The following is a 26,493-nucleotide window of genomic DNA, read 5'->3' on the forward strand; positions in this document are numbered from 1 at the left end:
TTTATGCAGTTCCAACACAAATGAGCCCGGCTGTAAGTACATCCATTAAATTGGATTAAGTTATTATTTATTAGTGCTGGTTAGTTGCTATTAGCAATTGATATTAATGTCCCGTTGCAGGACAATTACAGGATTTTGATTCTGAATCTCTAACATCATCTTGAAGTCAAAACTTCTTCTGCCATAAAAAAAACATAGACACCTTTTCTGTAAATGGGTTTAAAAAAAGTGTGAAATGCAGACGAGACTGTATAGCCAAAATAACGATTCTAAGAGATTCTACTGACCTATCTTTTACTGAAACATAAATTATGTAAATTCCAAGAAGGACAAAGCTAGTTGCATTGGAGCACTCATCAAATACGTACATAAACAAGTACATTAACAAACGATGGAGGAGCTGACCGTCTAATGAGGGCTTTGGATGAAAGAGATTCATTTGTTCTGGATCTGAAGGAGTACTAGAACAGTGGTAACCTTCGGAGCTAATAAACAGCTGAAGGTTCTTCTGAGAGCAATCAGTGAAATTGATGTTTCCCACCCTGTTTCCATGAGCAGTACACACAATTATTGTTGAGTTAATGTGCAGTACTTTGCTGTTTACATCACCTTTCACTTAGCTTACTCTTTTATCCAAAGCATTTAACCATTAAGATACAAACTCAACATAGCAATAATTATGTGAGTGCTTTCTATTAGCCCAACCGTTGTAAGTGCTTCTGCATTGGCTTTCAATAAGCCTAACCTTTATAGTGCTACAGGGTTTTGTCTAAACCAGGTAACAGGAGCACTGCGCCTTCTTACTTTAGGCGTGCACCCTCGTACCAAAATGCTGATTTTCCGCGTAAAATGTTAAAGTGATGCCAGAAAACAATATTTCTGTTAGTCAAAAACTATAATTACTCCAAAAATATGAAAATGGTGTTAAATAGACCGACGGCAGAGAAAGCTTTTTTGTTACGGAGCTCCGACGTTCAGTTGTTCTTTATGTCCGCGGCGCCACCTTGTATACGGGTATCCTGTTCTTGCGAGAATTTATATATCTTATATACAAGATCAGCGCCGAGATATTTTTCTAGAAAATACCCTTTATTTTATATATTTATTTTGCTTTTGGCCAAGTTGCAGTTGAAACAGATGGGTTTTCAGTCTGCGGCAGAAGACGTGTAGACTTTCTGACATCCTGATATTAATGTTACATTTATATACTTTTACTAATACTTATTTTGGAGCTGCATAGTGATTTGTAAACCTCCATATTGCATTTTGGTTTGGACATAATGCTTTTGGAAGTTGGCATAAAGAAAAAAGATCTAAAATAAAATGAAGACACTGACATGGAGAACTAATGACCAAACTTCCAACTTTAACTGACTATCTGTAGAGTGAAACAGGAAGAAGTCTTACACCTAGAAATGAGTTCAATGGTCCATGCTTTTTTGGACATAGGTAGATGCCTGAAGTAGGGTTTTCTTTTGTTGTTTTGTGATAATAAGATATATTATTCCCCGTTGGTGAGTCGTATAAGATTTTTAAGTATCATAATATCGTCCGTTGCCATCAAGTTTCTATATCAGACTACTAAAGTTCATTAGCTTTTTATCTTTGCATTTGCATTTACGCTTCAGTTATTATAGAAATGAAGCTCATCGCAAGTTCAACCAGGAAGACCGTCTTTATATCTGTCATTCACATATTTCCTTCTTACTATGCTCACCAATCCCAATCAGCGAGGGGGGGCGTTCACTCCCCATCCAAACCTATCACTTTCGTCTCTATTCCCACAAGCCAATAATAGAACATTGTCAAACCTTTCAAATCTGCTCTCCCCTCCTCACAGTTGTACAAAACTGAAAAAAAGGAAGTATCGTAAATGAGTGTTTCTTTTTCTGCAATATACCAAAATCCAATGAAAAAGTTGGCTTTTTGTCGAGGGAGCCCTTGCAATGCTCAGTTCGGAGTCGGCCTACAAAAAAACACTTCCTCCCTGCACCACTCTATTTTAGGAAATCCATAATCCATAACTTCCATCACCCATGTGGCAGGCTGAATGTTGTCACCGCTGACAACATTTTTTATCCGACTCACCATTACTCACCACTGGGTCACCAGACCCTCCTTTCACCCACACACTGACCTCCTTTCCCCCTCTCTCTCCAAGTGAGGTTCTTACCCTCATTACCTCTGCCCGCCCTACCACCTGTCCCCTGGACCCTATCCCTTCAAACCTCCTTCAGACTATCGATCCTGATATTCTACCGTTTCTCACCCATTTCATCAACACTTCTCTAACTTCTGGTCACTTTCCAAACAGTCTCAAGGAGGCGAGAGTAAACCCTCTCCTAAAGAAACCCACTCTCAACCCGTCTGATGTTATAAACTACAGGCCTGTCTCTCTCCTCCCGTTCCTGTCTAAAACACTTGAACGCGCTGTCTTTAGACAACTCTCCTGCTATCTCCATCAGAACAACCTTCTGGATCCGCACCAGTCTGGTTTCAAGGCAGGTCACTCCACAGAAACTGCTCTCATTGCTGTCTCTGAGGAACTGCACACTGCTAAAGCAGCCTCCCTCTCCTCTGTCATCTTCCTTTTGGACCTGTCTGCTGCATTCGACACGGTGAACCATCAGATCCTCCTTCGCACTCTCCAAGAACTTGGAGTTTCAGGCTCTGCACTTTCCCTCCTCACCTCATACCTCAAAGACCGTACCTACAGGGTAACTTGGAGAGGGTCCGAATCCGACCCTTGTCAATTAACTACAGGGGTCCCTCAGGGCTCTGTTCTTGTTCCGCTCCTCTTCTCCCTGTACACAAACTCGCTCGGATCTGTCATTAGCCCGCATGGTTTTTCATACCACTGCTACGCTGACGACACCCAATTAATTCTGTCCTTTCCCCGCTCAGAGACCCAGGTCGTCGCACGCATCTCTGCTTGTCTAGCTGACATCTCTCAGTGGATGTCACCTCGAGCTCAACCTTGACAAGACTGAACTGCTTTTCCTTCCGGGAAAAGATTGTCCCACTCTTGACCTGACAATCAACATCGGCACCTCTGTTGTTTCCCCGACTCAGACTGCAAGGAGTCTGGGTGTGACCCTAGATAACAACCTGTCCTTCACTGCAAACATCGTTGCTACAACCCGCTGCTGCAGATACACGCTTTACAACATCAGGAGGATACGTCCCCAGCTGACCCAGAATGCCACGCAGGTTCTGGTCCAGGCTCTCGTCACCTCACGCCTAGACTACTGCAACTCCCTCCTGGCTGGTCTACCTGCATGTGCCATCCGACCTCTGCAGCTCATCCAGAATGCAGCGGCTCGTCTGGCCTTCAACCTTCCTAAATTCTCCCACACCACGCCGCTCCTCCGCTCCCTTCACTGGCTTCCGATAACTGCTAGAATCCACTTCAAGACTCTGGTACTTGCGTACCATGCTGCGAATGGATCTGGCCCTTCCTACATCCAGGACTTGGTTAAACCGTACACCCCAGCACGTGCACTTCGCTCTGCATCAGCCAAACAGCTCGCTGCACCCTCGCTGCGAAGGGGACCCAAGTTCCCATCAGCAGAAACACGTGGGTTTGCTATCCTGGCTCCAAAATGGTGGAATGAGCTCCCATTGACATCAGGACAGCAGATAGCTTGCACACCTTCCGGTGCAGACTGAAAACTCATCTCTTTCGACTCCACCTCGAGCGATAGAACTATTAACAAAGCACTTATATACTAATAAAGGACTGGCTTATCTAAAGCCAGTTGAGTAGCACTTGAAATGTTTGGCTCTATGAAACCTGATGTACTTATATGATTCTGTTTTCTTCAAGTTTGTATCTTCTTGGTCGAACGCACTTATTGTAAGTCGCTTTGCATAAAAGTGTCAGCTAAATGCAATGTAATTGAATGTACTCAACCCCGCAGGAATGTGTCTGTTTGTCATGAGGGTCCGTATAGAGGCACGGCTGAGACCCCTGATGGGGAGAGAGGTAGGAAATGACTGTGTTCCCGCAGCGTAATGCTGGGAAAGAGCCAGCAAAGCAGAGATTCCTGCTCACCGTCCTCTCGTGTGATCATTAAGCCAGCAGTGTCATCAGAGGGATGGCAGAGAACATGTCTCTAATAGAAAGCGACAACAGAGGAGCAGAGGACTTAAATTGGAGCCCGACCCTCGCTTCATGCTCATTGGGTCACATGCATTATGCAACGGCCTTTTACAGCCCAGGTCACTCTCCTGTTTTAAATATTAGCATTTAATTTCCTTTACTTACTCCAACGAGCCCAATCCCTCCCCAAACCATTTCTCCATCCACTAAAAGTGTTTCCAGGCTCTCAGACTCTCACTCTGCCCAATTTTTACTCCGTCAATCATTGAATTTTGTTATTTTTTTTATCTTTTCCTCATTATCATTCTGTCTTTGTCTACAGTATGTCAGTTCTGCTAATTCCACTATCCTGTGTCTCTTTCCTGCTGGATGCGTAATTGTTTGACTGACTGATTCCTGAATCTCTGTAACTGTCAGTATCTGTTCCTCTTTTAATGAATTCTTAGTGTGAGATACGATGGTGTGTCGGGCTAATACTATGCAGTACGCTCCGTCTCTTTAGGATATTTTAATTAAAATAATAATCCATGATATTCATAGAAGTGAGTCCTACTCCCAGTTCTCCTTTATGTAGCTGCGTGTATTATGATAATGTATACCACAAGGATAACTACATTAAGCTATACATACATCATGACTAGATCTGTGCAGTAGGAGCTCTTTCTATTCTTGTTTTCGATTTCCCACTGCCTGCCCAAGCCATGCATCTTCTCTAATTGCATATTGTGTTATTCTTTGGACTAATGACTTTTCTAGAGAACACAAAAGGAACTTTAGCTTGAGTTGCATGACAACAATGAACTGAGAATGTTTCAGACTCATTTTAAAATAGGTGCGAAAGAAAATTCCTTAAATCGAGGTGGTATTTTGATGACGCAACCAGGGTTTTTCCCTTTCTTGATTATTGCCTGTACTACGAAGCTGGTTCAGCCTAACCTGGATATGTTTGAGTTAGCCGGTTGGCCTAATCCAAAACATACGCGCTGTCACTAAACGGTACTAAGACGCGGGTTATCAAGTGGATCGCTCAAGCCAGCTGTGTCCTATCTAGTTAGGTGCGCGTTCACATGAAAGGGGCGGTATTTGGAGCATTCGACCAATCACAAACATGGACAAGCGTACTGACAGCGCAGCGCGTCATACTTCCTGAATGAAAAGTGAACTTTAATATAAGACATATGAAGAAGTTAAACTTTAAACATCCATGACTTAAACACTTGATCAGGATAAAAGCCACAGAGCTGCACCTGCAAGGTGAATACAGCTGGGAAAAGAAAAAGTGTTTGAATGCGTACATTAACAGGTTTATGATATCACTATGATATCACTAAGACACGATCTGACTTTAATTACATTTGTCTCGAGTGTTTCGTCAACTTAATGTGTTGCTTAAAATAATACTTCTGCATACAGTCTGTGACACTGTGAGTGTTGCACGGCCAGATACGGCTCAGCTGACTCAGATAAGGAGAGATATGATACATTATGAAGTGATATGCCGCGGACTGTACTTAATGTACTCTGATCCGGTTACTTATGTTGTGGCAGATATTTAAGTAAGCTTTCTTAACGCTAATGTTATAATAGTCAGATTGCTCTGAAGATGGGATATTCTATTAATGTTCACGTTCACACAGTCTGTGATTTTTGCCGGCCGTCTTTCCTGCAACGGCAGCTTTTCTGTATTTCCTTTCTCCTGTAATATGACTTGATCGCTTTAAACTCCGCACACTGAGCTCTGATTGGTCAGCAGGCGGTGCTTTCACTGAGTTGAGCTCTTAGCCTGCAACCTAACATGGTCCCGAGCAGGTTAGCCGCACAGCATAAGTTACCATGGAGATCTAGCCCGCTAAAAAGAGAACCAGCGTCATAGGACCGGAAACCCCGAGTTTTCCCTGAAGTTAGCCGGCTAAGCGAAAATCCTGCTTCGTAGTACAGGCCTCTGCTCTATCGAAATCAGTCGCATTGACCCAAAGACACATTTTGAGTTGTATACACTGTGGGAAAGAGGAGACTCATAGCTTTCTAATGATATCAGGATTGTTTTTGTACAAATATTAAGCGAAATATGTCACATTATATAATGACTGTCACCAAGTCATCATTTTGAGAAAAAGGCCTTCAAAGTTTTCTCTTCTCTGGAATCCATCGATCTGATTCTTTCACACACACATACGGGTATTGGGCCGAGCGCGACACCGTACTTCCGGTATCCGCCGTTTTACGCGAGGTGCAAGCAGCCGTACACCGTCTAGGTGTTGCTAAGCTGTACTGAATATCATAGTCTATTGCCTTAATCAATATCTAGTCAACTCTAAAATACCACATACAATGGCATGATAATATTATTGTGACAAGTGGGGTAATCACCTGGTGTTTCCAGAAATTAGACATAGATGCAGCCAAAATCGACGAAGGCCACTGTCGTTTTTCCATACATCTGCATCAGTCTGTAAGGGCATTCCGACAACCCACACAGCTCTAGTTTACGCTGGTAACGACCTAAAGCACACCCCTCAAGTCCAGAGATGTAATCCGAAGACATGCAGCGATTTCTTCGGTCGTTAATTCAGAAAAAAACCTAGTGCGCTCTGCCTGGCTATGTTAGCTAGCTGTTTATATTTGCACTTCCAGGATATTTGCACCTCCAGGAAAATGGCGTATTTATATATATATATATATATGGCGCGTGTTGCATTGTGGGTAGCTCGTGACGTCACTGTGTGTGAAAGAATTGATTATTAGCGGAGCAAATTATCAAAATACTAGGAAGAGCAGATTGCGAGTGAGAGGTGCCTGTCATCTTCCCTTTACAAGCTTCAAAAATAAATGTAATGTGTGATTTTGGAAATAAAAGTTTCATATTCTGAAAGCCAAGACTTTGTTTGTTTAAAATCAAACACAACACCCGAACCCCGAAAAAAAAACGTTTTATGCAAATCCACGTTTATTTTGAAATGAGCCGTTGCGACTTCCGACTGATTTCGATAGAGCGGGTCACATATTTACACCACTTTTTTAATAGTTGACACCCAAAATGTATTTCTGGAAGGAAATGGCTAGCGCAATGCTACAAATGACTCCACCACTAAGCTAACGGTGGCTAATGATCAGTTGATAAGGTTGAATCTAATTAATTACACGTTTTGTTCAGCAGGATAATCTCCACATATTAAACCCACGTTTATTACATTGAAGCAAAAAGCCAAGATTACGCTATGAACAAATTGCATCACAGTCATGACTTCACGTTATTTCAGAAATCTAACATTCAAAAAAAACATTGACTTCAAGACTAGGGAACCTCAAGTGCTAAAATGCTAACCCATTTCTTGGTTTAGGACTCATTCCACTCTACTACACCACTCTACATGCACTAAAGAACCATTGTTATTATACGCTGCAAGAATTCAAGGTTTTCTGATTGTCATTATACAATACAAGCCCCCTCGATGCTGCACCCACGGAAAATGTATGGACAGATATTCAAATTGCAGTGTAAGCTAATTAGACCTAGTGTTAGGAGTATAATGATGTATAATTAAAATCTTTATTATATAACCTTCTTCGGCTTCTATTCACAGACAAAGAAGAAATTCATTTCATTAATGCTTTATTGTTCTGATTTTCAAATGGCAAGTTTCACTTTCAACCTATAACAGCACATTGCCCCAGTAAGATATTCTTACCGGATACCGATATTCTCACTCGCAATCTGCTCTTCCTAGTATTTTATCTTGACTAAGTACTCAAGTAACTAAGTACTCAAGTACTCATTAACTCAAGTACCATACTTATAGGGGCTGTCATATGCTAATTGTAATGTGCATACTGTATTCGTATTTAGTGCCTCTACTGTGACATGTTTACATGCTTTAATGTTCAAAAAGGATATATACTACAATTATTATACTCATTAGGGTTTATATACTTTTTACACATTCTTATATGATATGATGCATTACTTAAATACTAATCAACAGTATTTTCTGAAGTCTCTATAATCAGCTTCATTGACAAACTACAACATTAAATGCTAATGCTGAAATGCTTTTACTGTCACGATCACAGGTACAGATCAGAACCCAATAGCACGACACAGATACAACCAGTGTTTAGCAATGTTCAGTTTATTCAGGTCAGGGACAGGCAGGGTCAAAACCAGGAAATCCAGCAGTAAGGCAAACAAATCTGAAAAGGGGAAGGCAGAACAGGGCTCAGAACCAGGCGATCCGTCAGACAGGCAAACAAATCCAAACAGGGGGCAGGCAGGAACTCGAGATCCGAATACAGGCAGGCAGGGGTCAAAACCGGCAGGACAATAATCTAGGCTAGAGAATAACAAACACTGGAGAGCTTGTCAGAAAAGACAAGACAATCTGGCAAAGGACAAGTGATAGAGAGGTGGTATAAATACTGTGGAGTAATGAGGGAATGAGTAACAGGTGAGGGGAAGGGCTGGGGAGACCAGGTGAGGGAAGTGAGCTGATTGCAAGAGCCAGGAGGAAGGCGGGATCTGAAATGACAGGAGAGTTAAGATGAACCAAACAAACAACAATAAATGTGTCTAACTTGTGACATTTACATATGTTTGTTAGGGATGAAACAGGACAATATAATAACCAGAATAATAAAAGTACTTTTACTTATGATACTTTAAGTATATTTGGCTGATAACAATTCTCCTGTACCATATATTATTGGGAAATGGGCCATTGAGCAAACATAAGTGTACTTGTACTTTTGTACTTTTACTGTGTAATGGAGAATTTAAGACCATAGTATTTCTAATTTGACTTAGGTAAAGGATCTGAACACTCCCTCCCCATGGATGTCCATGAAGAAGTGGGAGTGAAACTGAAAGCAGTCCCATATGGAAAGCATTCCTCCTTTCACTCTGGCAGCAGCGTTTGAGCCAACTCCTCATGAGATCCATCGCCTTACCCACTCAGCCATCACTTCTCTCCTTTACTTCACTTCCATCTTTGACATTATTAATCCCAACTCCATTCTCTCTGTTAGCTTTTTTTGTCCTGTCATTCCTCATCTTCCTTTCCCATTTTCACTTTCCTTTCAATTTTGCACTTCCTTATTTCACCAACTGTTCGTCTATTTTTGTTAATTTGCGTCAAATATTTCCCTCTGAATTTTCTACTGTTTCATGATTGTGTTCTCCATTATCTTAAAAGAGCAATCATTGGCATGACCATACTAAAACACAGTATTGCCGGGCCAGTGTGTAGCTAACTCTAACCCTATACGCGCCATTCCCCTTTCAGCTCCGTCTCTCCAATAATAATAAAGAAAAATCTTAAAAAGATCATTAAAACACAGTCAAATCAAATCAAGTTTTATTTACACACATTTAAAAGCGATTTGTGGTCGAGCCAAAGTGCTGTACATGTAATAAAAACACATTACTACAATCACAATAAAAGACAATATATTACAACAGATAAAAAACACATGGAATAGTCAGGTGTCGTGCTCCGCTCTGACTAGAAGGCCAGGGAGAAGAAGTGTGTCTTAAGAGTAGATTTAAAAACCCTTAGGGTCTGGGCCGACCTCACATGGAGGGGCAGAGTGTTCCAGAGCCTAGGGCCAGCTGCTGTGAAGGCTCGGTGACCTCTGGTTTTGAGCCTGGTCTTAGGCACTATCAACAGCAGCTGATCAGCCGACCTTAATGCTCTGGCCGGGGTGTAGCGCTGGAGGAGTTCAGCTATATAGGCAGGAGCCAGCCCATTTAGTGCTTTAAAAACAAATAAAATGATTTTAAAATCAATTCGGAACCGAATTGGAAGCCAGTGTAGCAGTGGCGGCGCTAGGGGGTGGCTACTTGGGCTCAAGCCCCGGATGTTTCACTTAAAAAAAAGTGTTGAAAACGTCTGGTGAGTAATGTGCAGTACCCATGGGCGTCACAGCCATTATATGAGGGTGGGACAAAATGATTAGTTTAGACCCCCCCACTTTTACCCTGTGGAAAGTCCGTGCATCGGTCTATCCACTCACTGCTCTTTGTAGAGCGCTGTGTCAGTGCTTCATTATCAAATCCATTCTACTGGCTTATTGAAAGAATGCCCAAATCAATGAAACTCCATCCCATGTTTTCACTGCTACTTTGTACCAAGGCAGATTCTCTCCGCACACATGAACCTTATACATGCTGCATTTTTTGCGTAGCTGTGTCTTTAGTTGTAAGACCATTGGCAATCTGTTCATCCGTCATATCATACAATAAAGCCATCGAAAATATTAGGATACAGCATTAAAAGTTATTCTGGGTCTTTGTGTGTCATAGCTTGGCTGTGTGTGGCACGACGAGCACATTTTGTGTGAGCGAGCGAACGAGAGAGCGCTAACGTACATAAGGAGTTGTTTCTACAACAAGGAGGAGGAGAGCTCTCTCCTGTCAGACAAATCTTATGACGTCAGCTCAGGGAGGTAAAGGCACACGTTCTATATGATCATTATAAAAAAACAAGAGAATAACAGGTATGAAATAATTCCAACTCATACGGACAGTAAAACAAAAATACAGTTTAAAAGTGGAGTGATTTGTAAAATATGCATATATGGAGCATGCCCCCGGACCCCCCAAGAGGAGGTGAGATCCACCACCTGCCCTAACCCCCCGTCAAATTGTCCCACCCTTCCTACGCCCATGGCAGTACCGGAGTCCACCAGAGAGGTAGCCGCTGCGGGACATTAGCCTGCGTACTGCGTAGCCTTCCATGCCCTGAAGAAGAAGAAGTGATCCTTCCTAGTGCCTGACGAGTTTTAAGCTAATAGCCTATAAAGTTATGGATATTAGAAAGTTATTTTCATCGAAGCAGGCGCCACAAGCTGCAGCAGCAGCAGCAGCATCAGCAGCTGAAAACAATGTCATCACCAGCAGTGAAGAAATGGATGATGTTTCAGGTTTGTGAATCTAATGGTGATATCTGCACTCTGGCTGACTGAGTAAGAAGTGAAAAAGAGTGATGTAACGTTAATGTTATAGCTAGTAAACATGGAGTAACCACACTAAGTATACCCTTATATGTTAGTATGTATACAGAACATGACTAAAAAGTATCCTAAGATGTAACGTTAACCCTTCATACCTCAGTCTACTTTTAAGACACTAAAATAACGTATTCCAATTTTTATTTTGTTTTCGCGCGTGGAATTATACCGGCTCTCGTTTCAGTACACATAACAACAGAACCATATCAATGGAACTGACAGGCAACCCTCTGAATCAGACTCCGATTGGCTGTGACTGCATCCACTCAGAGTGTCCGATTCAGAAACGTGACTCTTACACTCTTTACGTCACAAACAAAGATGGTGGATGAGAATAGACCTATAAAACTATAAGCAATGCGCCAGAATCAAGGTGAGACTATCTGCATCCTTTAAAACTCTACACACATTCGTTTCACCGAAATAAGTAAACGACTGTATTTGAGTGAGTTAAGCAAGGCATTAGTTTGCTTCATTGAAGGGTGTTAATGAATAAGTGTTCTCCAGTGCCTTTTGTCCACTTTAAGGTACTATTACCCCCCTAAAGGATGTTCGGTCCACCACCCCTAAAATAGCACTTTACCCCCACCCCCCCAACAACTCCTGGGCTAAGCCCCGGATCTCCTACAATCCTAAATCCGCCACTGCAGTGTAGTGAGGCCAGAATTGGGGTGATGTGGTCACGCTTTTTGTGGTCAGTCAGAAGACGTGCAGCTGCGTTTTGGACAAGCTGCAGGCACAGTGTTGCTAAAGCCTATTGCAGAAGGCAGTAGAACTCCTCCATATCGACCCTCTGGTCCCTCAGCGTCTGTCTCCATACTTCAGATTTCATCACACGCTTGGCAGAAACAGAAGAAGGCTTTGAAGATTTCCCTCACGCTGGTTTGGTTTTCTAACACCACACATCAAACAACTTTAACCTGTTTGTACTCAATTACTTAGAGTATGTTTGATTTGTTTTCCGCAACCCATTGCAGGGAGCTCCCACATGCAATCGCTAAAGCCCACCTGCCGTGAAACAACCCCGTCATATCAAGCCGTTTTGTAAAAATACGGTTTTTTATTCAGCTGTCACTGATTTGTCCCAGCTGAAGCTGCTTGCTCTGAAGGCTGAATTATGTTCCGCATGTCATAAGATTTGGACGTTTTGAGGGCTTCTTGCTATTTCTCCTTATGTGAGAAAACTTCAATTAAATGTGTGCTCACAAGACATTTTGTACCAGATTTATGAGAGAACTTGCTCAAATTATCATTATACATTTTTGATTTTCACCAATGGCACACAACAAATTCACAAGTGGCCCAGCCCTGTCATAATATAGTGTAGATTTACTGATGAACAGCTTTTATACAGAAACACATTTTTTATTTTAAATTGACACCACAAAGTAGCAGAGCAAAAAGAAAGCTACACATTTGGCAATTGTTTTATTGCAGAGACTTGTTGAAGGTAATGTAAAGTAACTAAGTATATAACTTTTATCCAAAGTGACTTACGTACATTCAATACTGTAGCCTACATTTGGGGTTAAGTGTCTTGCCAAAGAGCTTCCATTTAATGTTTATTTTTACTTTTACTCCTTTTAATTTAAATGAAAGAATGCATTTTTACTCCACTACAATTATCTAAAGCTTAAGGTACTTTTATAATTTCAGTGAATTAAACTTTTAATATAATGCATCCCTTAAATATCAATAATTTCTCTGAACTTTATCTGCAACAGTAAAATGCTACTTGTATATGATCATATATGGAAGCCATGGAGTAGCCTACTTTTCATTTTGATACTTTAACTATGCTGCATTGATAATACTGCACTATCACTTAAAGGGGACCTATCATGCAAAATGCACTTTTGTACGTCTTTTATACATGAATATGTGTCCCCGGTGTTCCAGGGAACTCACCAAGTGTCCGAAAACTCAACCCTCTCTCTTTTCCTCCATACCCAAATCTCTAAAAACGGGGCTGCAACGAATCTGATACAGACTGATGCTTTTATGGATTTAGAAAATGATTTTATTGATTTAAAAAATAGTTGTATTGATTTAAATTGGCATGCATCCGCTAAGAAAAATAGTCCGTCTACTGTTACTGTTTGAAATAACGTAGCAACGGCAGGAGGAGCTTTTTTATTACAGATTTGAAAACATCGTTGCTTGCTTTAAAAGTAGCACAATTCATTATGTCAAACCTTGGAAAGTATCTAGATATCCCTGCCCTAATGCCAAAGGAACTGGCAACTGAATATGTGTCGCCGTTTGATGTCTATATCTGGACCGCTGCGTAAAAAGGAGGGTTTCTGCCCCATTACTTCTCTTCTTACTTCGATAAGAATAAAACACGGAGGGCGGAGATCTCTTTTTCTCCCCCTCTTCTCCCCGCTGCAGCCCAGCAGCTGATCTTAAAGCACGCTCCCCTCTCCTGCAGGGGGGCGTGGTCAGCTGCAGCTCACAGAATCAGCCCCCTGCAAAAACAGCACTGGAAAGAGCAAATAGAGCGAAATGAGGCATGGCTAAAATGCAGGATCTGCTTGGTATTTTGAAAAAAAACTATATTTATATACTTTATATAGGTATGGCCCGACAATATATTGTTCAAATATAGCATGATATAGTCATGATTTTGAATGCAGCACTTTTACTTGTATTGACTATTATAAAATGTTTGTATTGGTACTTTTACTTCAGTAAGGCTGGCGTCACACTGTCCCAAAATTGACACCAGATGGACACACGAATATGGAATTGTGAATTTTGCACAAAGATGGCTCCGAACTTGGTCAACAGCCAAGCAACAGCCGAAGCAAGTACGATGCCTACAGAGGGTCACACGATGGCACCCGAACCACACACGAAGGCAACACGAAGATGTGAATTGTTATAGTAGTTTATACCCGCAGGACACACAAAGGCCACACGATGGCTACACAACATCGTATTGAGAGTACGATGCGTTCGAACTAGGTCACAAAGGCGTCACGTGACCTCCCAATGGTATTTACATAATATGTTTACATGATTTTGTTGTGCAATAAAACAACCAGAGAAGTGATCTGCAAGTAAACATAGCACACCGTGTCCTCATGCTCCTGTTTCACCTGCTTAATACAGGTATCATCACTGCTACTGATTTCAATAGAGCAAGTCACAAATAGCAAGAAATGACAAAGTGAAATAAGACCATTTCTACCTGTAAGAGGAGGTGCTGGGCCTGTAAGAGTTGCTCATCATGTTCTCTGAGGTTCTCAGTCCGGCAGTGGCTCAGTCAGTATGGGATTGGACTGGGAGCAGTAGGGTCGCCGGTTCAAGTCCCCGGCCAGGCCTAAAAATGGAGTGTGAGCAAGGCACCGGACAACCCCTTCTCCCCTCACTCCCATTGCTCCCCGGGCAGCTGTACAATAGCTGCCCACTGCTCCTAGTACTGGACTCCTGGTGCTAGGATGGGTTAAAAGCTGAGAACACATTTCACTGTGTGTGCTGTGTGCTCTGCTTGTGTGACCATTAAAGAGGGTTTCATCCCTCCCAATATTATTATCAAAAGAAGCAATGCTGCTGCCTTCTTTTTCCTGGTTGTCTCATCATCAAAGTATGCCATTCTGCAGGAACTGAATTGTGATTAATTGTGATTGAAGCTTTGGGAGTTACACACGCCTAGTCTGCACTGTAGAGTTGCTCTGAGGAAGGTGCTCTGAGGCTGGCCTTTTATATGTCCACGTTACCATGACACATGGGAAACGCTTGAGCTACTCAAATGTGGCTGTCTTCGCCGACACCGTGGTCCCATCTTAATGTCATCGTACTATAATACGATGGCTACACGACGGCATTGCGAGGGCTTCACGTAGTCGTGTTGCCTTCCTAAGACAATCGGGCAGCATCTTGTTTCCTTCGTATTGTCTTCGTGAGGCGAAAAAATGCCCGATGATCACACGAAGTAAAGACGAAGATGACACGATTTGATAAGATGCCCTCACGATGGCCTTACGAAGGGCAACATGGACACACAAATTCAACACGAAAATGAACCTTCGCAAGGCCTTTCGGCAATTTTTTGGCATGCCAAAGATTTTGCCACCGCTCACGAAGTTGCTGCCGGAGCCTGAGAAACTCCACCGGCGGTCATACGATGGCCACAAATGGCCCGATGTTGTTACGATCAGAGCCGAATTTGAACATTTCCTTTATCGTGTGTCCATCTGGTGTCCATTTCAGGACAGTGTGACGCGGCTTAAAGGATGCGAATAGTTCCTCCACCACCGGCTAGATGTTGAACTGTTGTAGCTGGCTAGTTAACTGCTAAAAAGCTAGCTGCTCACAGGCTACTGTAGCTGGGACATGCTTTTGTTGCGAATAAGACAAAAGATAATCCCAATTGTTTCTTTTTTTTCTCTGTAATGGGATAAATACTCCACCAGCTTCTGTTCTTGTGATTGTTTTTTTAGTTTAGTTTCTTGTTGAGCAGCTAAACTTTAGCAGAGGTGTAATAAAAGTAAATGGGGGCACACGGCTAATAAGCTACATTAGCCATCTCCATTTTAGATTGACAGACTTTCAAATGTTTGCACTCCCCTGATTACTTGCTGTTGGGAAAAGGCATCAATATGCAGATTTAAAACATGTTTTTCTGCATGGATTAATAGATACAATTTACCACCAGATTTTGCAGTTTTACATGCTTTAGGGACGAAGCCTTTGTAATGCCAAAAACTAAATACATTTGGATCCATATATACAGTAGGCTCCAGGAAGTTCTTGAAATCAGCTGACAGATGCAAGTCAACATAACGTAACATTTCAATTCTGTTTTCTACATCAGCAGGAAGTGTATTCCTGTAGCAGCTGCCTCATGTAAGCAGGTCACCGTCCAGATGAAAATTCTTTATTTTAACATAGAAGGTGACGTAGAAGAGCGAAATCCATTCATTCATTTTTAGACTCTAAATCCTCAGCCTCTTTTAAAATAATATTGTGCTAGGATTATGCCGTGAATAGATTCCAGTCTGTCGAGTAATGATTTAATTTCATACTACCCCAGCAGTGGCAAACCACAATTAAACCGAGGCTTGGTGCTTTCTCCTCATTTATTATATACAAACAGCTGTAATGAATATGTGAATGCAGCGCGTGTCATATTATATGCATGATGAATATGGTTGGCATGCGGGTAAAGAGCATAAATGGTTTATGCGTTGCCAGGGGCGTTGTGAGGAGCTGACAAACATTCCGTGGCCATACTGTGTGAGCAACAGGAAGAGCTGTTTTAATTCACACATAGAGAATTACTTTATTTGTCATACGCTGTAAATATAGAGGAATACGTTCTGTACGTCAAAGCAAGGCAAAGGGAAAGGGCAATAGAAGAAGACGCATAAACAAGTCATTCTCTGCAGATACATTCACTCCATTAGAGAAAATCTGCAGTACCATACGTAGTCTCCTAAAATAGTGTTTTCAATCCTTGATCTGATTTAAGGATGAATTAATTTGGGTTTAATAAGCAGGAAAGAGTTATTTATCTCCAGACATTCAAATATATTACAAATAGGTACTTCGGCACCTGTGCAATTATGCATTACTTTGGTACTGTGATTTAATGAAGACAGAAACCTACTGTAATTAATTATATTTAGTGCTGCATTTGTTGTTGCACTGTCGAATTTGATTTATAAAAGCACTAATATGCCAATATAGTAAAGAAAGGATGCAGTGGTAATTATGGTTCCTGATTTAGATTTAGTTTTAATCTTAATCGAAATGGTAAACTAGCTTTTGTAGAATATTAGTCAATAAATGCAAATCTGTCTCTTACTACGGTTCGAACTTTCTGTGTAAAGCGGAACATAAATGGCATTATCAAGGTTTTATTTGTCACTTCCTGCTACCTGAGAATACTATAACTTGGGTGAGTTCCCAGGCTTTTAATTCCCTGAGGCTTCATATTCTCCCAGATTCTGAATTATTGATTTGTACTTAACATTAAATCTAGTCGAATGTGCTGTGCCCAGATGTCTTCTCCTTTGTTTGTTTCATTTGCTGGTTGCCTTAATGACTGTGCGATAGAAGAAATAGCATCCATAAGACATAGAATACTCTTCTTGGGTTAACAGGCACATAACATATTAATCAGACTGAATAATGAAACATATTGTATGGGCCTACAGTACATTAACAAACACGCAAAAAGCACTACCAACCTAGCCAGCACTCTGCAGTTCTTCTGTCCTACCTGTAATATACATTACCTCTTTCTCATGCTCCTTTTTATAACTTAGCATAATAACAGATATCCCGCAGTAAAGCATAGCTGTCTTGTTATTAGACCTTCGGCTCACTGACATAGGAAGTATGAAAAAAGAGGTTGAAAAACGCTGTTATTCATGCTTTTCGACATAAGCTGATTTCTATAAGTGGGCCATGATACTGCTATGGCCCGAGGCAATGGGATTACCCATGTTAAAAATAGAAAATGGGGCTCATTACAATACTTAGGGGGATAGTGTCTAAGCAACATCCACATGGTAATTCACCAAAATACTGTCAGAGTGTACTGTGTGCTGTTGCAATAAAAAGGAAACTTTGACTGACATTTCTTGAGTCATGACATGAAGTTTTTTCTGACTATGACATTAATTATGGTTGTAAACAAGGCTTTGCCATGCTAGCAGCTCTGCTGGGATCCAAATGCTCAAATTGATTGATTGATTTATTGTCTTTTATTGTGATGTAATGTGTTTTTATGTGTTTAAATTACATGTACAGCACTTTGGCTCGACCAAAATCGTTTTTAAATGCGCTCTACAAATAATATTTGATTTGATTTGAAAATTAGCATGTTCACAACGAAAATCCTAACACGCTGATGTTTATTAGGTCATATTTAACCGTCTTTATCTTTTTTGTTTGAGAGAAGATAAGTCAGGGGACAACCAAACATGTATAATGAAGCATCGAAGTAAAACCTATTGTCACCACACCACTTGATATCATGTTTTCCTTTAAGGAATACTTTGATCATTCAGATGGGGCCCATAAAGCATGTCAATGGGAAAGTCTTTTTTGGCGCAATGACTTCACATACTGACACATAAGTGTTAGTACCACTGTTTGGCCACCATTAACATTCGCTTATACGCCTGGTTCACTATTGTTGGGCTTTGATACAATACCTTTATTTCCATGAAGTCAGACCAGACACTAAATATAAGACACATGTCATAAGTTGCTGGGGTATTAGAGTAGTTGTCAATAACAACCATAATATCATTGAGGCTCACCCCTCCCTTTCGTCTGTTTTACTTGTAGATGGGAGGAACCATGTACAACACTGGGAAGCATGTGTCATTACGGCCAGACAAAGCCCACCTGGTGAACATCTCCGGGGGCCCACTGGGTTACAGCTACAGGCTGGAGGAGGTCCGCCTCCATTTTGGGAGCGAGGACTCCCAGGGTTCAGAGCATCTTCTCAACGGACAGGGTTTTCCAGGAGAGGTAAGAAAGAAAATATTGATAGGTTACACATTTACACTGATACACACACATGGAAGGGAGGCTAGAGGGGAAGGGGCTCCAATGGTACGAGAAAATAAGCCATGTAAAAATGTATGTATAGGCAAAATAAGGGGGTTGATTTCATTTCCATGTTGGGGGACTACACATAAAGTTTGGTGTCTAGGGATTCCACTCGGAACATTTGAGCTTTAAACAATGTTCACAAAGGTTGTGCAGGAATGAGTCCAGAAACCTGGTTCACATTTAGCACTTCCTGTTCACTTACATTGATGTTAACGTTTATTTTTAATGGGATTTTTTTTGGATTCCAGAAATCCGATTTTTATCTACGAAATAAAATATAGTAAATCCGTAAAGGTCAGTACACACCCCATCGTTGAATGTCTGAAGATTCTATGTTTCATAAAAGGGCAGTGACTAAATGAGACTATACGTCATCACGCCGACACATTAGCCACATTAGCCGCCGATAGCTCAGCAGTGGTGACGTGATGTCAAGTGACCGTTATATAGTCTGTTTGTAGTTATAATGTTAGCTTTTTAATCCTGCTGAGCGCATTTACTCTTTTAAAGTCATAAAAGTTGTTTTAGTATGCAGAACTTATCCTGCCGAACATGCTAGTAATTCCCTGTACCAGTAATCTGAGTGTTTTTAATGTAACTGTAGGGGGATACCATTTTTTTTTTTATCCTAATTCCTGTGCGCCCCAAGCCAGGTCAAGACTCAAAGACATTCGTAGCTACTCGTGCAACCAGTGGGGTATTTACCATTCACGCGCATGTGAAAGAAGTAGCAACCTTCAGCTCACACACAGGGTACTGAATGGCACTAGTGTCAGTGTGTCAGGGAGCTCATACACCATGTGTCACCGAGGCAACCATCCTTTGAGTCACACACACAGTGGGTCAAACAATGGGATGAGTCAAGGCTTCCTAGTCTCATCCAAACACGCTCTGACAGGAAGATCTTTATGCTTTTTACTTCTGTTAATTGCATTTAAGCTTAATAATAAAGCTTTATTTATATAGCACTTTGCATACAGTTCGTGCAGCTCAAAGTGCTTTACAAAATGGCGACACATCACAAGTTAAAAATAATAAACAACAAGAAATTCCCCTCGGATCAGATGTTAAGACCTTTACAGATACATGCAGCAAAATATAACATTTTAACAGCTTAAGAGACACAAGGAGGTAAAAGGTATGATAATAAAAACAAAATACAATAAAATAAATAATAATTTCTCTGGGAAAGATAAGACACAAGACAAGTGAATAGATGCAACAATATAAAACCCTATTAAATAAAGTGAACATATAGGTACAACAGAAATACAAATAAAAGGATTATAATAATAAAAACGTCATTGTAATAAAGGTTAAACGATTAAAATATAAAAAATCCAACGTAAAAATAAATAATGCTATTGAAACTGTTATAATATAAATAATATAAGATAAAACCCTTTAAAGACCATCAAATAAATAAAACAATATAAAAGTAGGTAAATAATAAAGACTAAAACAACATTTAAAGTGTGTGTTGGGGGGGGGGGGGGTGCTAATAAAAAGCTAATCTAAAAAGATGTGTCTTTAGCTGGCTATTACGTTCCCTTCTACGCTAGGGGAATCAACGGGAAGCAACACAACCAGAATGGGATTGGTAAAAGTTATAAGCTGTTTTATTGCACAACCGGTGAACAAAATGGCGGGCCAGCAGCCTGAAACACACAAATTGCCACAAACACTGGATTAAATAACAAACAATAGAGGCCACCAGGGCGCAAGTTTAAAGGGGCAACCAAACTAAGGGAGGACTAAAAGACTAAAAAGTGAGTCTAAACGCATACAGGGAAACTAAATACTCACACACTAAATAAAGAAGGAAACAAAACCTCACTGTAAAAGTGGTACAACTAGCAAAGGAAGGCTGTAAGGAAACACAGTTCGGACAACAGTCAAACAATACTAAACTAATCTAAGCACATCTAATCAAACTAATCTAAGTACATCTAATCACAATAACACGGTCCACACCAGTTAACCCCCAGAATGAAGAGCAAATAGCGAGAGGCGTCTGTTCACTCAACAGAGCCTTCAGAGTGATGATTGTCCCCAGCTTTGTAGTCCTCTCCAGCAGGTGTGCGCTGGGCTTGCACAGGGATTGGAGAACGTCGGGCCCGGCGTGCTCCAATCAGTGTCCTCGGAAGTGGACCAGGAGATGACAGCCAATGATGTTGGGGCAACCACACAGCTCATTTACATAATCACACACAGCTGCAGACAATCCCAAACAGGTTACCGAGCAGGCAGAAACAGCAGCCGTAACACTGGCGTTTAATAAAGCTTCTTAGTAGAAGGTTTTAAAACTAGCTTTACATGGATTGTAATCATATTTCTTATTATCAAGGATGTAATATGACCTGTTGTCATGTTATCCGTTCATTTCTCTGGCTTACACAGCTCACCTTGAAGCTTTGGGATGTCACCGTGGACAATTTCCGATGGAAAATTATTTTTGCTTTGAAATTAATAGCATTTATAGATAAATCCAAACCGAAGTCGGACTGGAAAATGGGAATTAGTTGCAGTCCTGCTTCAGGTTTAGGCTAAGAGTTAGGGTTAGGGTAACTAACTTAAATCAGGCTTGTAATGCTTTCTTTCATTGTATCTATGCTTCAGGTCCAGCTGATCCATTATAACCAGGATCTGTATGCCAACTACACGGAGGCAGCTAAGAGCCCCCATGGTATCGCTGTGGTCTCCATCTTCATAAAGGTCAGTGTGGACTTCTGGGACTACATTGAAACACAATACATTTGTAAGAGTTAATTGGATGGTTTGATTCATACATATTCTCACAATTGAGGATAAATAATGTATTATCCACTTGTACAAGAATTGCAGCACAGTAAACAAAAAAGTTAACTTGCTGTGTGTGTGTGTGTGTGTGTGTGTGTGTGTGTGTGTGTGTGTGTGTGTGTGTGTGGTGTGTGTGTGTGTGTGGTGTGTGTGTGTGTGTGTGTGTGATGTGTGTGTGTGTGTGTGTGTGTGTGTGTGTGTGTGTGTGTGTGTGTGTGTGTGTTGTGTGTGTGTGTGTGTGTGTGTGTGTGTGTGTGTGTGTGTGTGTGTGTGTGTGTGTGTGTGTGTGTGTGTGTGTGTGTGTGTGTGTGTTGGAACTGTCTGTGATGAATATTTGATCGCCCTCTCCCTTCGTCATCTCTTAGCTCTCTGAAATCCCCAACGCCTTCCTCAACCGCATGCTGAACAGAGACACCATCACCAGAATCAACTATAAATGTAAGACACGCACGCTCTTTCTAACACACACACACACACACACACACACACACACACACACACGCAGTCTCCACCAGTGTTGTCCCCAGACACACACATTGTTATGGCTGTAGCCCAGTGTACTATCTTCTATGCCAAACAACCTGCTGTCTGAAAGGAGGATATGTTTTCATTCCATAATGCTTGTTTGTTTGCACAGTCTGAGAAGGGTTGTTAACACGTTTGAATGATAGCAACGTTTGGTAGAGAGTTAGGACATGGGTAAAGTATTGTTTAGGCATTATTGGAGTGGGAGTGAAGCAGGAATTACTTAAATGATTTCAGAGGAGATATGGCATTTTTGAACATTTTCATTATTTGGAAGTGAGCTTGACACGGCCATATTTTAATCATACAAGTGTAATGACTTGTGCCAAGTAGTCAGCCGCACGGACTGTGTGCCACCACTAGGGTTGGGAACCGAAACTCGGTTCCAGATGAGAACCGATAAGAAAATGCCGGGTACCGGGTACCCATACAACATACACCATTTTGGTTCTGCTTAACGGTTCCTAAACGCGGTAGACCCTGTATTCCACCGGGTCCGTCTGCACCGCGGTGACCCGGGGGAATACATAGCGGACTGGCCATCTGTGTGTTCTGGAAAACCACAGAACGGCCGGTCGTCAGCGGGCCGTTGACGGCCGGCTCGGTTCGCTGACGGCCGGCACCGCCCTTCATTTTTTTAAACGGTTTAAATGTCAGTTAAAGCTTAAAAGAATAAAGGTATTTTTTTTTATCTAAACGTTTGACCTCTTTCTTTTACAATTTTGGAATCGAAACGGGGAATGGATAAGAACGGACTCGATAAGCAGAACCGGAATCGATACATTTCAAACGATACCCATCCCTAGTTATCACACCGCGCTGTGGCCTGAGACTTCTGACAAATCAGAGGCTGCAGCTTCATCACTATGTGTCCTGCTGCCTGCAGATCACCACAAGGACACATCCCTACACTGAGGAGATGTGGAGCAGCTGTGGGAAACTGTAAAGTTACTTAAGTTATCCTATGACTCAGTGCAGACTGCTCTAACTATGTTCTTACTTAATAACAAATGCAATAAAGCTGTTTTAAACCATGGGCTGGTTCTCTCTGATATTTGCCTATGTGTAAAAAAACAAAGTCTATAGGGCATGCGCTCCCAAGATGTTATTCAGATGCTGGTTCTTAAAGTGAGAACAGAACTGGGTAAAAAAAGCTTTTAAATATGCTGCCCCTTCTGCCTGGATGTACAGAAGGAGCTGAAACTCTCAGATGTGATCACGATGGGGGAATTCAAGTCCATCTTAAAGGACAGAGAACAAGAAACCATTGGTCGATGTGATTGCTCTTATATCCCTAATTGACTGGTTAATTTCATTTGTGTTTTACGACCGCTGTATTCGTCTACCTGTATTGTTTTGTGTTCATTTGTTGTAACTTTGTTCATGCTTCCCTCTTGACCAGGTCGCTCTCGAGAAAGAGATTCTAATCTCAATGAGACTTTAAATTAAGGATATATATATATATATATATATATATATGAAAAACACATTGACTGGCTCGAATATTATTATACTTGTTTATGGACATTTTAAGAATGATTGCAGTACTATGTGCATTTGCTACAAGTATTTCGTTTATCCAAAAAAGATTGAGTTTGCATCAGAAACAATAATCTATTCTTCTCAGTGCAAAGTCTAAGAAAACAAGGCCCCAAGAGTGGGCTAAATGCTAAATGCTAGATGTGTTTAAATGCCAGCACGCTCAGCATGCTAACATGCTCACACTTGATAGTAATTACCAAAGCGTAGCTAAGCCAAAGGGGAATGTCATTGGTTCCTCAGGGATGGGGTTATGAACTGACATTTACATTTAAATCAATGATGACGTTAAATGAAATGTTAGGGGATTATCAAAGGTATTAATTCAAAATGAGTCTGAACCTGGTGTCACAGCAGTTAAACAACGTATCATCGCTGAGGTAGAGTAAGGGGATCCATGCTGTCCTTTGATTTCATCCTCCAAGACCTTAAATGTCTGTGTATAAAATTGCATGATATCCATCCAAAATAGATATTTAAGTTTGTACCAAAGTGATGGACCGACTGAATGAATGACAGAAAGTTATATACGTCACTGGAGCCCCGCAGCTAGCATCTCTTCTAACACGCTAATCTCTTCTTTCTCTTGAAGAAAGTACACTCCCAATAATGTAGTCAACACTCTGCTGTACATAATGTTACACAACAGCACTCAAACACACACACACAAGTTTCCCGCTACTTCCCTCTAGCAAGACTGCATTCTAAATTCCATACAACTCAGTGTTCCATTGCCAAAACCTGTTTTCCAGCCTCTGCTGTGAAGAAACGGCCCTGCAGAGAATTCCTTCCTAAATAATGGGGCTAAGCATACCGTAGCAGAGTTAGGCAACCACACAGACACACACACACTTGGTATGAAGTAGGAGGACACATTAATTAGCTTGTATTCATGTTGGGGATGTCCACACTAACCTGAACCAAGAATATGGTAATACCTTAAAGTGCATATAAAGCTGACTATGACCATGGGAGGCTGTGGCTAAGTGGATAGTCGCTTTGGATAAAAGCGTCTAACATGTAATGAACATATTTGTGTTCCTAATTCATATAACACACTCACTGCTACAATACATGAGGCAAATCATTCATTTTAATTGCTCTAAACATTAGAGATGAATACCCATGTGCAATATTCTACATAAAACACACGCAATCTCTTTCTTCTCTCTGACAGTTCGTTCCTGCTAAATGGTCTGAACATAACGGACTTTCACACAACACACTGAATAGCCTGAACACTCTCCCCTCTCTTTAGATGATGCGTTCTTATTAATGGGCCTGAACATAGGCGAACTTTACCCCGACACCACGCGCTACATCACCTACGAGGGCTCCATCACCATCCCTCCCTGCTACGAGACTTCCACCTGGATACTCATCAACAAGCCTGTCTACGTCACACAGATGCAGGTAGGTGCCTGAGTAGAATGTGCATGGGAAAACAAATGGCATACTGTTGATTGGGGTAGACGTTTTGGGGCTTTTTGCTTTTATTAGACACGACAGTCAGGGGGTCACAGGTCTGACTGGAGCCGCGGCTGCTGCTGCTGAAGACTAAGCCAGAGAACATGTAATGTGACCTCTAATTTCCCTGTTGGCACAAGGGCACATACCATTTTGAGTTTCAACTTCATTTCATACCCTGTAATAGAAATCATTTATCGAAGTGGTTGAAATAGTTCCCAGCTTAAACCTCTGCACAATGGACGTATACAGAGAACTGGAAACAGCGGGGGCGCGTCAATTCCTATGAGAGTTGCTCCGTGGCGCATGAAGACAAAATGATCATCCTGGATCTTAGCCTATAGAACTCTCCTGTTCCTTAAGCACCACCTCCAATAGACCCCTAATGTCCAATCGACTGTCGGCTCATTTCAACGGATGAAGTGAAATTAACTCTGAATTCGGCTTTTAGCGCATTTTACCGTTTTAAGGACCTAAAGATTTAAGAAAGGGCTATTCCAGTGTTTGTACTTGGTAGTTTAATTTGCTGGGAAATAAATGTCTGCTGATTTTCCAACGTCTCAATGTAAGTCAATGGGAAAAAGTATTTATGGCCGAATTATGTCACGTCGTCACTGACACGGAAGTTGTGGTACCACCGTTTGGCCACTACCAAAATGTATTTCAACGGCCGGCTTGATTTCTGGAGTCTCGGTCAGGATCCGCAGTTGGTACTACTTGCTGGTCACAAAGCCATCTTGTTTTTAAAGTTATTAGAGAACTTTAAAACAAATATTAACACTGTTGCGCTTTGTCTTAGGATTACCATCATTTATGTATACAAAACTAAATGAAATTTAGTTTGGATTAGGATATAAACTTTGCTTTAATTCTCATCTCTTTATGTAGCGCTTAAACTGGTTTGCCTTATTATATTTCTATTATTTGAAGCTCATTTGAGTGCATGTTTCTTGCTGTTCAGAAGTTGTATGCTCATGGTTGATTCCACCGATTATAAGTCACTTTAAATAGAAGAGTCAGTACGCAGTAAAAACAACCAACAAGCGAATAGAACAATGGCATAGCATCAGGGAGAAGAAAACTGAAGAAATAAGCCTATCAAATATGTAGGATTGTAAAAAATTCAAAAGAATACATAATACAGTCAGAGTTTTCAAATTATAGGATTAAAATACCAGGAAAAAGAATCTTTGATGCAATATCCACAAGAGAGATTCTGCTTTGAATTGTTGCAATGCATTGAATGTAATGGGAAATATCCATAAATATGTCACGTTATGCTGGTGAGGGGTCTTGATGGATAGAAGAAGGGTCCCTCGAGGAAACTGGCTGGGTCTGAAAAATCTCACCTGTATCTTTTTGATGGCAGTAAGGATGGAGGAGATTTAGTAGGTGTTGTGAAAAAGTCCAAATCTGTATGCAGACACAGTGAAACAGCTGAAACAGTGGACCTTATTTGTGACTGGAAAGATTATTTATGA

General features: G+C 41.2%; 1 protein-coding gene across 2 annotated transcripts in view; it reads left to right on the forward strand.

Annotated features, from left to right (window-relative positions):
• The window catches only part of LOC117450616 (carbonic anhydrase-related protein 10-like), a 228,397-nt gene that overhangs the window by 189,766 nt on the left and 12,138 nt on the right, over nt 1–26,493 (forward strand). For both annotated transcript variants that reach the window (XM_034088469.1, XM_071204159.1), the window contains 4 exons: nt 18,413–18,598; nt 21,302–21,397; nt 21,847–21,919; nt 24,804–24,958. In XM_034088469.1, the coding sequence (XP_033944360.1) occupies nt 18,413–18,598; nt 21,302–21,397; nt 21,847–21,919; nt 24,804–24,958 (510 nt within the window). The remainder of the gene's footprint in view (nt 1–18,412; nt 18,599–21,301; nt 21,398–21,846; nt 21,920–24,803; nt 24,959–26,493) is intronic.

The sequence above is a fragment of the Pseudochaenichthys georgianus genome, chromosome 8 (genome assembly GCF_902827115.2).
Source record: "Pseudochaenichthys georgianus chromosome 8, fPseGeo1.2, whole genome shotgun sequence".
NCBI lineage: Eukaryota > Metazoa > Chordata > Actinopteri > Perciformes > Channichthyidae > Pseudochaenichthys > Pseudochaenichthys georgianus.